The following is a 16,781-nucleotide window of genomic DNA, read 5'->3' on the forward strand; positions in this document are numbered from 1 at the left end:
GGTGTTTCATCACAGCAGTAGTGACCTAGCAAAGACCAGTGTACACTAATGGCACAGCAGAACGAGTTGAATTAAGACCTTTTCATACATGCCAGTGATCTACTTTGATGATACGTTCTCTGTTGCACATATGCATGCAACAGCGCCATTCCTCGTCCCTTCGTCTGGAAACTTCTCAGGTACTCCCTTTTCCGCTTTGATAAAATAAAGGCCAAAGAGGCTTTCTTATGCTTTAATTCTTTATGCTGGGATAGAACCAACAGCATTGGAAATCCTGTGTTGCCCTCAGTGAACTGTACCCTAGCCCCCAACAATAGGTGATGTCCCCTCTTTTTATGGAGTGATATTCACTGTAGCTTTGCTTTAGATTTCTCTGATAAGGACTTGTGCCAACAACGTTGTCTCGTGCTAATCATCTAATTCTGTAATTTTAGAGGGTTATTCCACTCAAATATTTCCCCTGTTGTCCTGTTGTTTGCTTTAGTTACTGTTCTTCCTCTTTGTCAGCCAGATACATTGGGGCTATTTTCCTACAGTCTCTGCCCTGCCTAACTGTTCCTTAGTGATGACTCATAGGAGAGAACTTTAAATTTTTGATAAAGTCTTTTTTTTTTTTTAGTTTTTAAATTTCATGCCCTGACCTGCTTTGTGTCCTTTAAATGCTTCAGTAGGGAAAGGCAGTGTTTACAATTAACTGAATAGTCCATCAGCTTTTTTGTTACTGTAACAAATGCCTGAGGAAAATCAACGTGGATTTCACATTTCGAGAGGTTTTAAGCCACGATCATTTAGCCCCATTGCTTTGGGGCCTGTGGAAGGTGGCAAACACATCATGGTAGGAATTACAGAAATAATATAGAAAAGCTGTTTGCCTGGCCGGAGGTGGGGGGAGAAATTGCCAGGGTCCCTGCAGGGTCCTGTATCTCCTTCAAGGAACCTCCTCCCAGTATGAAGGCTGCAGGACCCACGGCTAACACAGGGGCCTGTGAAGGACACTAAAGGTGAAAGCTATAGCATCACAGATACATGGCTTCACTTCTAGGCCCCCTTTTCTGTACTCCGATCTCTTACACTGGTACCACACGGTCTTGGCTATGGAAGCAGGCAGTAAGGGCCTCTGTTTCTTCCATCAGAGGACACACAGCTGCTGGAGCAAAGGCTCATGAGCAAATAGCTTTAGGAAATACGGACGGGAGTGAGTATTAGGATGCACAAGTTTATCGTGCAGATGTGTAGCAGGAAGGGGTCAGAGCAGGCGGAATCCCCAGCCAGCTCCCTTCTGTAAGTTGGAAAACCGGGTCTCAAGGGGGTTGCATCACTGTAAGGACCACACAGGTAAACTAAAAGGGCAGCTACTCAGACCTGTGTGTGAGAAGCTCGGTGAGCGGCCCCTCCAGTTTGATTTCACATGGCAATACAAATGCTGTTGCGAGTTTCTGTTTTCACTCCACCATGACTCTCAGCCCTGGGATGACAGTGACCTGCTTTCCTCACCTGAGAGTCCTATGCCACTCTCTTCATCGTTGCCAGTTCCCTAGTTCCCATCATTCCTCAGTACCTTGCTGCCCCCTCAGCAGTCTCTACTTGTAATGAATGACATCTGAAATGTGGTAAGAAAGCATTCTGTCCTTGTGCAGTTCATGATCTACTGACCTACTATGTGTATGTGGTTGGGAGGGGGTGTACATGCATGTGCTTATGAGGTCAGTGTTGGAGACATGTGCCTATGAGCTTGGTGTTGGGTACTGTCTTAGTTAGGGCTTCTCTTGCTGCAGTGAAACCCCATGAACAAAAAGCAAGTTGGGGAGGAAAGGGCTTATGGGCTCCCACCTCCATATCACTGTTCATCGTTGAAAGAAGTCAGGAGGGAAACTCAAATAAAGCAGGAATCTGGAGGCAGGAGCTGCTGCAGATGTCATGGAGAGGTGCAGCTTGCTGGCTTGTTCCTCAGAATTTTCTCAACCTGCTTTTTTCTTTTTTATAAGATTTATTTATTTTATGTATATGAGTAGCTGTCTTCAGACACACCAGAAGAGGGCATCAGATCCCATTACAGATGATTGTGAACCACCGTGTGGGTGCTGGGAATTGAACTCAGAACCTCTGGAAGAGCAGTCAGTGCTTTTGACTGCTGAGCCATCTCTCCAGAGAGTCAGCCCTGCTCTCTTATAGAACCCAGGACCACCAGCCCAGGGATGGCCCCCCCCACAATGAGCTGGGCCCTCCCCATCAATCACTAATTAAGTGAATGCCCTGGAGTCGGGTCTTACGTTGCGTTTCCTCAGTTGAGGTTCCCTCTGTTCAGATAACTAGCTTGCGTCAGGTTGACAGAAAAGCACTGAGGGCAGGAGCCTTCTTCAGTCACTCTCCATCTTTACTTTTTGACACCTGGTCTCCCTAAACCTGGAGATTGTAAATTCAACTAGGCCGGCTGTCCAGTGAGCCACAGGATCCTCCTGTCTTCACCCCCAGCCCCAGTGCCGGAGTTACAGATGCACACCACCACGCTTGACTTCAACCTGGGTTCTGAACACCTATTCTATTCATGTCACTGCAAACATCGTGCTGACGGAGCCGGCTCACCAGCCCCTGGACTTTGGTAGTCTTACTCCTGAGCCAGGATGCTGTTGGCTGCACAGAACAGAAACCTCAACTCAATGCACAGTGGTGTGAACAGAAAAGTAGAGAAAGTATTATTGCTTGAAGCTAGAAATCACGAGGTGGGGGCTTTTCCACCGGCTAATTCTGCAATGCTGTCTTTGGAGTATCAGGCCCTTAGGTTCTATTTAATCTCCTGCCTTACTACCTCAGTATGTTAACTGTCTAGGCTGACCCCTCTTACAAGCAAGAATTGGCTGCTGCACTTTGAAATATCCCAGCAGCAGATGTCACACTTGAGGGATGAGGTAAAGCTGTCCAAATCCTCTGTCATGCTTTGTTGACATGTCTGAGTTTCATGCCTCCTCACAAGTCGGTCAGTTGTAGGAGGACAAAAGGTCCTTCGAGATGGAGTCAGAATGGTCAGTGTCCCCAGCTACTGGCCTGGAGCGAGGAATCCATGCCTGAGAGATCACACCGGCAGTCTGACAGGGCTCTGATTTGGAAGTCTGGATTGTATTTGCATCTTTGTTGCTCTTTGGAGATAGTTAGTGGTGCTCATAGGTTAAGTGGATCATTTAAAATATGATTGTGTGCATTTTGGCTTACATGTCTGCTTTCTCTGCTGATGTGTGAACTTAAAATCAAAGGTTTTCCCCAACACAATTCCTACAGTCTATTTCAAAAGGCAAGGTGACAGCAAGCATTTGACTAGCTAAATCAGTTGCACGTAACAGGAAAAAATTAGTGCTCTTCTTCTTGAGGTAGGGCTACGCAGAACCTGTATAACAACACCCAGGGACATCGGGAAAGCAGAGGGCTCTTGCTCTGTGCTCCAGAAAAGCTACACTGCCTGCCCAGCACTCTTTTCTCTAGGAAGACATAACCCAGTTCAGTGGTATAAAGAAACCTATGGATGTAACTAAACTACCTAGTAGTTTCAAAACTAAACCATAACCAACTTTAGGAATACATTTCATCATCCCTAATATATCCAATGGCCACATGTAAAAGTATAACCAGTAAGAAGGGGTAACAAATTATTGTCTTTGTATTCAGTTGTTACAGCAAGTTCTGCTTAGATTAGCCACTTTCCGAGAGTAAGGGCATGTGAGTCGTCAGTACTAGTCTATGTTTCACAGCTAACTAGCTTTCTGGGAAAGATGTATACGTGTAAAAGGCAATTGGCCTTCCCTCTGTGGCTTTCACATCTGTGGGTTCAGCACTGTGGGCAGAAAATGTTAGAAAAACATGGCGTCTGTGTTGAACAAACACAGACTAATTATTCCTTAAACACAGTCTGTTTATATACTGTCTCCCTTGTGTTAGCTTCTGTGTAGCTACTATGCCATTTTATGTGAGGGACCTGGTGGTGTCTGGTGGATGTTGGTGTCTGGATCAGGAGCTGAAATCAACCAATTCCTTTTAGAAACTGAAAGTGCCGTATGTACATATTTAAAAATGTATGGATGGGGGTGGATATGTAGTCCATAATTTACAAATAATTTTGTGTGCACAAATTTTGTAAATTTTGTGTGCACAGTTCCCGTGAGATGCTGTCATTGAGTAGTGCCAAAATTTTCATAGCTAACCTGTGATTGCAGGCCAGTTGTGGTTTGACAGCATTGACTACAGTTAGATGTGTGATTACTCTCCAGTTCGGTAAAGTTGCTGCCTGCACTACTGATGAACTAATGTCACTCTGAGGTGAGCGTTGACTGATGTATATGCTAATGAAATAGTGGTGGTGATGTCCCTCCTCACAATGGCTGACACCTTGACTCTTAGAGTTAAAAGAACTTGAATTATTACTATCTTTACCCACAATTTAACCCTAAATTACGGTCAGTGAATGTTTTCTAACAAAATGAGGTAGTAATTATTTTAGGCTTCTGTGGGTGCTGTAAGACAAGAGCAGCCATTGTGATACACAAATGGGCAGGGTGTGGCCAAATAAAAATGTGTTTACAAAACCAGACATTGGATGAATTTTTTTTTTTCTTAAAGGCTAAAATTGATGATTTTGGTTTTAGATTTATCTTACTTATCAGTTTCTGTCACACAAATACTTCCACCCTAATTAGGCAGGAAATCTCTGAATGTACAGTTGGGTAGAATTGCTTAGTATCGTGCCATTGTGTAATATTTCCACCATTGTACTGCAGACTCACAACTATGTCCTAAGTGTACTGAGTGAAATAAGAATGTAGGGTTGTCAGTTCAAAGTGCATACACATATACATACATACATACGCTAATGTATGCTGTAAGAAAAAAAAACCTGCTTAAAAGACTTTAAAATTCCGTCCTTCAGGCTGGCGTGAAGCTCAGTCGGTAGGATGTTCAAGCAGCATCCTCAACAGGGAAGAAATCGGGAGTAGGAGTGAGTGCGTCCTATAATCTCAAGACTTCCACAGTGGTTTTCATGCTCCTCCCATACGATAGACAGACAGACAGACAGACAGACAGACAGATGGACGGACGATACATTGACTGGCTAATAGACAAACAGATGTGCAGAACAGTGTGAGATCTGAGTCCCTGTCTATCTGTGTTGAGCGTGCTCTCCCATCCTGATTATCTCTGATGACTGCTCTCGACCGAGTCTCATTTATTTTTCTAGATAAACTGGTGGTTACATTTTTTCTTATATAATTTGCTCATTGACATTCTTATCTATTTTCCACTTGAATTCCTCATCTGTTTCTTACTGCTTGGGAGTCCTCTCTTAGGGATGTTAACCTATGTGTACTAAGTAGTTTCTGATACATTATCACGCGATACTTTGCGTTCTGTTGTACAGAACTGTCCTGTGTGGCTGTAGGAGGCTCTCTGAGGCCTCTGGGAGTTTTATGCTTCTGTGACTGCCCCTGCTCCAGGCGTTCTATTTTAGCTTGTCGTATGACTCTCCGTGATCTCTTTCCACTTAGATCTTTTCATATTTGACTGGTTGGTGTTTCATGTGTATAGTACACCCTGGGGGACTGTCTCTGAAGCAAACCATTGTCTCACCTCAATGAACCCCATTCCTCTCACCCCTGGTTTAATATTGCCAGTGTTATTATAAACAGACATTCCAGTTGTACAATGAGTCTTTTTCAACTGTCTCTTGTTTGGATAATCTTTTGATCTATTTTTGAAACAAATGCTACGATCTAAATCCCTACGGCATATTCTTTCATGTGTTAGACGGGACAGGGTTTCAGGATCATGTGTTTCGTTAGTTGGCCAGAAGCCCCTGAAGATCAGCTGGCTAGCCCCGCAAAGGCCTTGGTAGGGTTGTGGTTGGGATGGCAAACTAAGGCGTGAATTTAACGAGAGCAGAATTTATTACTATCGGGTCTTCAAGTCTACGAGTAGGTTGATTCTGTGCTTCTGTAATTGCCTCTTCTTCCCATCCCATGCTTCCTGCCTGCTCTTCCCGTACTAGTCACTGCCATCTCAGGGCAAGAAGATGTGGTGTGAGTGTGTGTGTGTGTGTGTGTGTGTGTGTGTGTGTGTGTGTGTGTGCACTGAATGTACATATATGTATGTGGAAACACGTGTGTGCATGTGAGGCCAGAGGTCAATCCTTTTTTCACATTGTTGCTGTTCGTGTGTGTGTGAGAGAGCTGTGTGGTGGGTAGTTGTGCCACGTTGCACGTGTGGAAATCAGACACCGTTGTGAAGCTGGCTCTCTTACACTTTTCTATGGGGTCTGGGGATGGACCTCAGGCTGTCGTGTCTGCCTTGTTTACCTTCTAAGCCTAACCTTTTGCGATGCAGTTTCTGATAGACTCTGGAAGTCACTAAATCACCTAATAGGATTGGGCGCTGAGCTCCAAAGGTCCTCTTGTCTCTGTCTCCCTGGGGCCAGGCTTACAGGCTTGTGCCACCATGCCTGGCTTGTCATGTGAGTTCTGGGGGCCAGCAAGCAACCTTCCCAGCCCACATTTAGACCTTTTCATATTAAGGAAGTTATCTTTCTCTCTCAGGTGCTAAGAGAGTTTGCTCTATTGAGTTATTTTTTTCCTCCTGTCCTGAGTCATCCTGAGCATGCTAGTAAGCAAGTGCTCTACCACTGAGCTGTGTCTCTGTCACTCTTTTTACTCTTTATTTTGTAAATGGGCCTTACCACATAGCCCAGGCTGGCCTTGAGCTTACTCTCTGGTATAGGTAGGCCTCTAAACTTGAAATGAGGCCTCAGCCTCCCAAGAACTGCCACACCAGGCCTGGCTTAAGTAAATGCACATTTATCTTGTTGACTTGTCACTGTGATGATTAATTAGCACTGATAGCCTTCCTATACAGACTCCTACTGGAATTTATAGGATAAACTAATATTGCTTGAAATATCTCAAATAAATGCTGGCTTTAGCATGCATTACTTTTTCCTCTTTTTTCTTTTTTCAACTCACTTCTTCCATCTTTCCTCCCTTCCCTCCCTTCCTCCTTCCCTCCCTTCCTCTTTCTCCTCCTCCTCTTCTTCCTCTTCCTCCTCTTTTCTCCCCCTACCCTTCTTTCTTTTTCTTTCAAGACAGGGTCTCTCTATTTAACCCTGGCTGCCCTGGAACTTGGTAGGTAGACCAGTCTGAACTTGAGCTCACAGAGACTCACCTGCCTTTCTGCCCATGTGCTGACGTTAAATGGGCTCACCACTACACCCAGTTCCCCCACCCCCTTTTCTTTTCTCATCGCTTTAAAGAACCAAGTTATAAAGCCACCAGAATCACCTACATGAGCAGCTTAAGATTGAGTTTAGCCAAAAAGATAACTTTCCCTTTGATTGCTTCTGTATTGAATGTTTAGAAAACTCTCCAGTTTGAGAGCTCAGTTTGAGAGCTGCATTTGACCATTTATTAAGTCACAATTCCCACTTGTTATGGTTTCATATTTGACTATTTAATCTATCTCGTCATTTTCCCATGAGACGAAGGCCTAGCTTCCTCTCTCCAGCACTGCTTCTGGGTTAATAATATATGTGTTTCCTGAGAGTCCAAGCTGCCATTGCAGCCTTTGTCCTGTGTGATGTTATGTCCTCTAGGATATATATGCTTTTGGTTTTTTTTTCTTTGATGAGTAAACTCATTTTCCATACTGTGTTTAGTTGTACTTCTATCTTGGCACTGTTAAGTTTATTAAAGTCACTAGCTGGTTGTTGGTGAGAGTGCTCCTCCCTCCCCATCCACTCGCTCTAAAGGTCATGATTTTAGACTGCTGAGGGCACATTTTAAAAATCAGACTAAATTGCTAGAAAGCATAAGGCCAGAGATCAGATTCCCCAGAACCCATAAATACCATGTGGGCGTGGTGGTGGCAGGGAATCCCAGACTAAGCCGGCTCGGAAGACTAGCCATAATCAGTGTGAGGTCTGGATTGATCGAGGGACGGGGCCTGGATGAATAAAGAGGGAGGGAGAGCGAGGACCTGAGGTCTCTAAGCCTGAGAACACACTCGTGTCTGCACACATGCAAAAGCACGCACACATGTTCGACACGGAGGGGGAACTCCAGCTAAGAACTGTGTAATATATGTGGAAGCAGGAACCGAGAAATTAAAGCTGTCAGCAGTAATCACATTTTTTTATGTCCATGGCTCTCACTTGTCTAATTTTGTTATGTGTGTCTGTCTTTCAGAATGAGATTGAAGAGCGACAGTGGTCAGTTTCATCCACGTTTGCCCCGTATTAGGAAAGAGCCCTCGTAGCCTGTATTTGTAGGGTAGCCTTACTCTGTGACTGTCGAGCCATATGAAGCAGTGCATTTCTTGACGATGTACGTTGAGAAGAGCATCCCCACTAATGCGGCTTATCTTTGTTTTGCAGATGTTGCTTTGTGTTTGCTTTGGGATACCTCTCAGTGTGTCAGATTACTAGAGTCTATATCTTTGATTATGGACAATATTCTGCTGATTTTTCAGGGTAAGATTAAAACTTGATTCAGTGACCTCTTTTATCTATTCTAACATAGTGGTTAAAAAATACAGACTATAATTTCATTTAGTACTTCCAGTGGAAAGCTGTTAAACATTTGTAATACTGAATAAGTCGCAAAGATAACCTGAGCTTTTAAATTGCCTTATATAAACGGTCTAAATATAGAGCAGTTAGACTCTTAACATGGCATTCTGGTATTGAAAGTAGTTTTTAATCTAGTAGGAATTTTTGCAAGCATGTATAAGTATTGAAGGCCACCCCCTTCCCCAGGTACATTCTTTCTATTTAGTCCTCTCTTCCCTTCCCTTCTCTACTTCTCTCCCCGCTCTCTGACTCCCCCTCTCTCCCTTCCTCCCTCCCTCCCTGCTTTCCTCCCTCCCTCCCTCCCTGGAGTAGTGGGGCTCACTTCTGGCTTTTGTTTCTTCAGAGGGGAATGCATTTCCTCCTTGGCACTGAGCAGGTCTCCTTATCCTGTAAGGAAGCTGAAGGAGCACTGGGAGATAAATGCACCCTCACCTCCTGTCTTTGTAAAGATACATGTCATGCTGTGCGTGCGGGGTCCAGGCAGTGGGCTTCAGGACACTTCATTCACACTTCACATCATGCCTCACAGCTTTCCCACTGAAGGAGAGGGGTTCGCCTTTTCCAGTCTGGAGCCATCTGGACAGTATCACAATGAATAAAACATCCAATTTGAAGATAAGCAAGTTAGGAAAGAAATCATATTTCTGGGGGTAGAAATTGACCAAATTATTTGAGAAAAAAATTACCTGTAAAAAAAGAGAATTTTAAAGGACAGAGTATCTTTTTCTCCCTTATGAGAGTAAGGTAGATTTTAATTATACAGATTTTAAAAATAAGTTTGAATGAAAGCAAGTTGTGTCCCAAAATAAGAAGCAAAACCAAGCCATACAGATGAAATACATATATACATACATACATACATATATAAATACATACATATATATATATATATATATATATATATATATATATAGAGAGAGAGAGAGAGAGAGAGAGAGAGAGAGAGAAGAAAGAGAAGAAAGAGAAGCACTCCATCCAGTTGAAGCAAGCTGGGCGGAAGTGAGTTGGAATCTTTACCTGGAACGCAGAGGGCAGAGACCAGACCAGCAGCTCATCTCTAAACAGCACATGTTCCTAAAGAATCGGCACAGAAAGGGCTCACTGTGACAGGGAGGAAGTGGCTCCTTTCACATGTCATCATGGTGGGGTGAGGATGGGAACCAGCTATGAAAGGATCAGAGTCCTAGAAAGCAGATCCATGCTGAGAATAGCCACAGAAAGCTATTCTCACAGAAAGCTGACCACGCCAGATAGTGCCTGTTCACCCTGAGCTGTGGATCCCCTGCACCCAGGTTCTGCAGCTCCGGGGAGGTCAAGCAGTGAGAACCCTGGATCCTCCAGTCCGGGGCTCTCTATAGTCACTCCATACAAAGTCTCTCTCTCTCTTTTTAACACTAGTGCTTTAACACGACCTCTAGACCCTTGTGGGTTAGTAGTACTACACATCCATGAGACCCGGACCTCATGGGACCGCAGTGCTCCATCAGTGTGAGCTTAGTTGTTACTCTTTTTCCTCCCTCATCTGCTACTCCAAATCCTTGCTCCTTCCTAGCCCCTTACATCACACCTTTCTAGGCTAATTACTCAGGCTGTTGTCAAAACAGCTGCCATCACAGTGGATGGTTTATTCTCACATGAAGGTCCTTTGCAGAGGGAGCCTCTGCTTCACAGCTTCTCAGGGAAGGAGGCGCTTTCTTCCTTCTGCCACCTGCCTCCACAGGGTCTCTGGAATCTTCTTGATTGAACTGATTTGGAGTAATGGGCCATGTGTGTGTGTGTGTGTGTGTGTGTGTGTGTGTGTGTGTGTGTGTGTGTGTGTGAGAGAGAGAGAGAGAGAGAGAGAGAGAGAGAGAGAGAGAGAGAGAGCCGCAAGTGTATGTCTGTTGATATTCTGTTAGCACAAGCTATTACATGGGCCCATAAACTACAGAACAGTTTATATTAAAAGCTTAATGATTTTGTTCAAAGTTATTTATGAAGTGACTTCCGCAGTATTTTGTTGAAATTTATAATCTAAATATTTCAGTATAATTTTAAATGTTTATAGAAAAAAAGCAGTGTAGCAATTTAAAGATAGACTACCTGTTTATAATAATCCAGATTTAGAGAAACATTTTTAGCCACTGGGAGGAAGCATTTGGCCGCTAGTAGTGAACTAATAGAGATTAGATGTAGAATCTAACTATGCAGAGCTAACTGAAGCAAGCTGCCCTGGCTACTCTCATTCATTCATTCATCCATCCATCCATTCATTCATTCACTCACTCACTCATTCAGTCACTTACTTTGGAGTGCCAATAAGTCTTTATTTTCCCAGGGAAGAGAAGGAAAGGGAAAGTCAGCATGTGTTACATAATGATTATATGATAGGAATATAAGTACCCGGGTACAGCAAACGTCAACCATGAAGTAAAACACCCCAGGGGTGGGGTCACCAAAGCCCCAGGGGTGGGGTCACCAGAGTCTCCTGCAGTTCAGAAAAGAGATCGGGGAAGGACAGGGGAGTACACACTTTCCCACCCTGCCCATAAATTCAAGATTTCTCACAGAGTTTTTGTTTCTAGCAGTAAACATGGAGATGCATTCGTCCATTTCCCTATTCACCTTACATCCAGCTCACTGTCCCCTTCCCTGTCTCCCCTTCCTAGAATCCTTTCCCCCATTCCGCCCTCCCCTTCTCCTCTGAGCTTGTTCTTTTTAAAGTGGACACCATAGAAAAGACAGCCTGTAAGCCAGTGCTCCCTGATGAGGGACGGGAGATGGGGACAGCAAGGGGTAGAGAAGGGCCATCCTGTAGACTGGGACAAGTGTCATTGCTCCTCAAAGGGTGAATGTCTGGAGGAAGCACAAGAAGGGAGAGGCCTGGGCTCTTGCTGAGGAATTCAGTTTTCACTAAATCTCTTGATCAAGACAGCTTTATGTGTTTGAGGCACGGGAGAACTAAGATGTGGGAGAGTGGAGGGGGAGAGGGATGGGAGTGTGTGTGTGTGTGTGTGTGTGTGTGTGTGTGTGTGTGTGTGTGTACTGATCCTTGTATAATGTTTGGTCAGGATTTCTTATGATAAAATTCCTATTGTAAGTTTCTAGTTGCAGAAAAGTTAGAAAGCCACTGAAGTCGTGAGGTCTCACCTCAGCTTTAGAAACATGATATAAGAAAAGTAGAAAATGACTAGCATTTCTTTCTGTCAGAAATAACTTAAAAATGTAATAGAAAAAAAAAAAGAACCTATTTTAAAAGCGTCTGTGAAGTGTCCAGGAACGTGTCTGAGAAGAAACGGACCGAGCCCGTGAAGTCAGCTGTGAGATATGAACTTGAGAAACAGCCTGCCTGTAGTTAGATAGTGTCACGAGCAAAAAGTCGGTAACAAAAGTCGTATTTTATTGTGCTGAGGGATCACACAAAAGTTCATGCTCTGAGTTCCTAAATATGGTCGTAAGCCTGTCTCCCCAAGGCTGCTCACCGCTCAGCTGCAGGTCGGTGTCTAACCGAAGTCTCTGATTTAAGGGTCAGGATCCTGGGTGAGTCTCTAGCCACAGGGCAGACAAGGTGGCATCTCCACAGGTGTGTGGAACATTGCTCTTGGTCTCTGCTTGTATTCTGTCCAGCGGCATCATGGGGTCCTAGGCCCATGTCCTGTTTCCTTGAGTGAGTGACGTCACCGGGTTCTGGTTATCTGATTCAGCCTTGGGTAGTGGGGCTCCTGACTACGCTAATTTTTTGCCTGAAAGGCATGTTTTACTATGCTTGTCACAGATAGTCAAATCCAGTAATTCTTCTCAAGTTAAACCGTTGCCTTAATGCATTAATTTGCCTAGAGAAGCCGAGTGTAGACCCAGTTTATAATCCCAATGACCTGGGACACAGAGGCAGGAAGATGGTCATAGGTTTGAGGCCAGCATGGTCTACATAGCGAGTTCTAGGCCAGCTAGGATACAGTGAGACCCTAAAAAGCCAACTCACAATGAAGCACAACCAAAAGAATAAATGCTCTAGAACAGTGACTACCCTACGCAAACAGCAAGGAGACGGTTTAGGACATCAGGGTAGAGACTAGAGATAAGAGTACAGAACGGCAAGGCCGGCGAGATGGCTCAGCAGGTGAAGGTGCTTTGCTGCCAAGCCTGATGACCTGAGTGTTTCTCAGGTCCCTCAGGGGAGAATGAGAGGCAGCTGCTGTGAGTTGCCTCTAACCTGGGTAACGTGCCCTCCATGCCAAATAAGGAAATAAAGGAAATATGCAGAATGGCAGTTGTGGGATCATAACTCGGTGGGGACATCCTGGCTTATTTCTTTACATAACTGTATTGGGCATTCATGACGTGGAGAGGAAAGGAAGCCCTTGCCTCTCGCGAATACATAAATTGCAGGAGGCGAGAAGCAAGTTCTCATTGGAATTGGATCCGTGTTGCTAAAAGCATCGCTCAGTGCGTCCACCACAAAACAGACACGCAAGGGGGTGCAGGGAGAATACTTCCCATTCAAATCAAAGGCTGTGTCTCACAGCGAGGCATATAATATCAGCTGCTGAGTGGGTGTTGGGCTGCCAGCTGGTCTCCTGTGTCCCCTGGCTAAGGCCTACTGGGCATGCGTGATGCCTTTGTAGGGCTTTTGTGGGAGCCAGTTCTTTCCAGCAGAGGCAGAGACAGACATGGCCTAAACACTGCAGGTGTGGTTGTCATTTTTGCCCCCCCATCTTGAGAAGCCTTATTGGAGTCCAGAGTCTAAAATTAGACATGTTTTTGTGTTTTGTGAAATGAGTCATGAAGGCCGCTAGCCGTTCTTTGTAGTCCTCCTCACGCAGTGCCCAGGAGCTGTGTGTAAATAGGGTGAGTGGAAGAGTCAGCCACCCGAGACTTTGCACCTTCGAGCTCTGGAGGTTCTTCCTGTGGGAGTGTCTCCCAGCCCTTGACCTACATTGACTACAGGAAGCATCCTGGCTGCTAATACAGCGTATGTCACCACAGGAGTAAACAGACTAGAGCTGAGGGGACTGTTGCCTGCCTCTTGCCCTGCCTGAGCTCTACCCCTGAGTTTGAGTGGATTCTTGGCGCAGTATGGCAGAGCATGTCGGAAACACCTCCTCATGTCACTCATGTCTGCGGGCCCTGCCCAGGTTGCTGCAGCCGGCATCCAGCCCACTGTCCTTGGATTCTTCTTCTGTGCCTTCCTTTACCCTCCTGTTTGAAGCACCCTTGTTCAAACTTGGAGCATCTGCTTGTCCAAACCCCAGCGGAAATAATTGGGGCACTTCCTTCCCCCTCAGCTCTCTGTTTGGAGTTTCTGTCATTCATACGTTCATTCAAATGTCACTTATTAAGGTGGCTGCAATACCTCCCCTTTATCTTTATCCACCGGAGCTATGTTTCAACTCACAGGGGATACCATGCATTACTGGCAGCAGTAATCCTGTTTGCACTGTTTCTTTGCACACGCATAGCCACAATAAATCTGCACCTTCACAGAAAGAAACCCCTTCCCTTTGGCATAGCTGAGCCACTACGTTTAACTTCAGGGCCCTTGTCAAGTGCTACTCAGGCACAGGCACTCTGGCAATGCGACAGTCACTCTGATGGCTGACATGGATTCTACAGGGCTGACAGCATACTCAGCATGGTGGGCTGGAGAGATAGTGATTTGTGACCATGGTGGGACAGAGTGGAATCCACCAGATGCTACTCACAGAAGCATAAAATGTAAAACGGGAGTATTTCCAGAATTGTTCATTTTATGTATTCAGACTGTGATTGACTGGAGATCATAAGAACCATGGAAAGCAAAACCATGCATGCATACATATACACGTGTGCAAAGTAAGAATGTGTGTGTGTGTGTGTGTGTGTGTGTGTGTGTGTGTGTATGTTCATGTGTGTGTACATGTGCATGCACGTTAGAAGAATACAGATTGCAGGCATTGATTCTCTACTCTGTGTGGGACCTGGGACCCCAGGTCGTTAGGCTTGGTGGCAGACACCTTTAACCACTGAGGCAAGATGCTGGCCCGATTTGTGAATTTTGCTCCATATAGCCAGCTGGTTTGTCCCCCATATCCCAACCCATTGTCTGTCTAATCAGCATCTTGCCTAAAACACGGTGTAGACCTTGGATCTCTCACCTGTTGCTCTAGTATCCCTTAGCTTTATCAGAAACTTTGGTAGCATCTGGTCGCCAACTTTGCCTCAACTACACCAAATTGTCATCAAGGTCCTACTGGCTTTAGAACGCACCTGGGACTCACTGCAGTCGGCCTGCGCTGCTCCTGCTCTCTCCTGTCACCTCCCCAGACCACCTCACCTGCTTCCTTATCCCCACTTCTGCACCTTACAGTCTTTGCTCAGTCTTCTCAGAGTCAAGAGTGTTCCCGCTAAAGCCCAGGTCAACCCTTATCTCTTGGTGGAAGGCACAGCCCCTGAGAACCTGCCTTCTGCTCTGCCCGGTGTCCTCACCCTGGCCTCCTTGCTGCTCTTGCAAGGCCAGTCACACTTCCTTCCTCAGACTATGACCTGGTCCTCCTTCCTCCTGGAACGCCCTTTCCCCAGGCCTTTGTGCAGCTGGGTCTTCATTCATATGTCGCTTTGGGGTGCTGTCACTTTCTCATCCGTGTTCCCTGTCCCTCTCTCTGCTCCTTTTTCTTGTGCAGCACTTGCAGATTGTAGGCCTACCTGTTTGTCATTCTCTAGTGGTTCTGTGGCAGCAAGGACATGTTGTTCATCGTGTCTTGGGTTAAGTCAGAGCTCGGTGCTTTGTAGATGTTAATTAACTGTTCTCTTTCTGAATGAGAGAATAAGTAAATCAGTGGGTGACTCAGACTACGGCCTAACTGAGCTCACACCCCAGTGCGGTTGGTGTTGGGCAGGTGGGGCTTGTTTGGTTTCCACGGGTCTAGTAGATAAAGGGCACTCGATTGCATAAAGATGATATGAGTGTTGGGACATAGCAGCTTGTCTCTGTTGCTAGGTCATGTCCTGGTAGCAAATGGGTGCTTGTAGTTACTGGGGCATTAATAGACAAGCATCATGGGAGTTCATTCATCTCTGAGAGACAACGAGACAGTGCTGAAAGTGTTCATTTATGTTAAACCTTCTTTCTCTAGTAGTGTCAACTACAGGTGAGAATTTGGGATAAAATCAAGTTATTTAGTTCAGGGGATGGAGAGATATCTTAGAGTCTCAGAGTGTTGCTGCTTTGTAGAGGACCCAGGTTCAGTCCCTAACATCCACACGGTGGCACACAACCAGTTCCATGGATATGACACCCCCTTCTAGTCTTTACAGACACACATGCACATGTGGCCCACATACATGTATGCAGATAAGCATGGGTACACGTAAGATAAAATAAGTCTTTAAAGAGATTCCTTAGTTGAGAGACTGTCTTTGTGTTGCCCGAAGCTGTTCCATCAGTTACATATCTACTAGAGTAATGGCATCTGTTTTCCTCGGTTCCCAGTTGACTCTCGCCAAGACACCGATGTTGTCACATAGAAGATGGAGGAGGTGTCATCCAGACCCTGACCCCACTCCTTTGGAGTCCTGGGGCTACTTCCCCCCCTGCTCTAGATAGATGGGAGGTTCTTTGCCCTGCCTGGCAGGCTATGCCAGATTCTTAGACAGGGGAAGGGATTAGGTATCGGGGAGTGCCCTTATATCAATAAGGTACAGTGAAAGCACCACATAATTCTACTAACTGCTCTGAAACTGATACTTACACATGTGCTGTTGAGGAAAACTCCGTATCTGTATCTACTCTCTGAGGGGCTGTGTTGGTTTCCAAATGATGTTTTCTTTGTAGAAAAACCCTACCCCAGGCTCCTGTCTCCCAGCTGCACTCATGCTCTGCCCTAAGAGGGTATGGGTTTTGACATGTTTTTTGTCCCCTTCCTTTCCCAGGCTCCCCCTTCTCTATCCCAGGCTCCCCTCCCTATCCCAGGCGCCCCCATCCCTACCTTAGGATCCCCCTCCCTATCCCAGGCTCCCCTCCCTACCCCAGGCTCCTGTCTCCCAGCTGCACTCATGTTCTGTGTTGAGTTTGTCAATCTGTTCCTCTCCAGCTTCCTTAACTCTCTTTGATCCATTCATCCCTTCTGAAATTTCCAGCAACCCTTTCTTCTCTTCATTCACAACACACCCCTCTGCAGTCATTATTGATTTCATCTTCTCCTGTTGTAGTCTCATGTTTATTGTGCTC

General features: G+C 45.5%; 1 protein-coding gene across 3 annotated transcripts in view; it reads left to right on the forward strand.

The window, feature by feature from the left end:
* Positions 1-16,781, forward strand: part of Mboat2 (membrane bound O-acyltransferase domain containing 2) — a 122,276-nt gene that overhangs the window by 79,917 nt on the left and 25,578 nt on the right. The window contains exon 4 of one of the 3 annotated variants that reach the window (XM_032907527.1): positions 8,402-8,497. The exons of 1 other annotated variant lie outside the window; for it this stretch is intronic. In XM_032907527.1, coding sequence (XP_032763418.1) covers positions 8,402-8,497 — 96 coding nt within the window. Of the gene's footprint in view, positions 1-8,401; positions 8,498-8,993; positions 9,013-16,781 lie in introns of those variants that run through there. One more of the 3 variants, XM_032907529.1, reaches the window with a different exon arrangement.

Source organism: Rattus rattus, chromosome 7, assembly GCF_011064425.1.
Source record: "Rattus rattus isolate New Zealand chromosome 7, Rrattus_CSIRO_v1, whole genome shotgun sequence".
NCBI classification, from domain to species: Eukaryota; Metazoa; Chordata; class Mammalia; order Rodentia; family Muridae; genus Rattus; species Rattus rattus.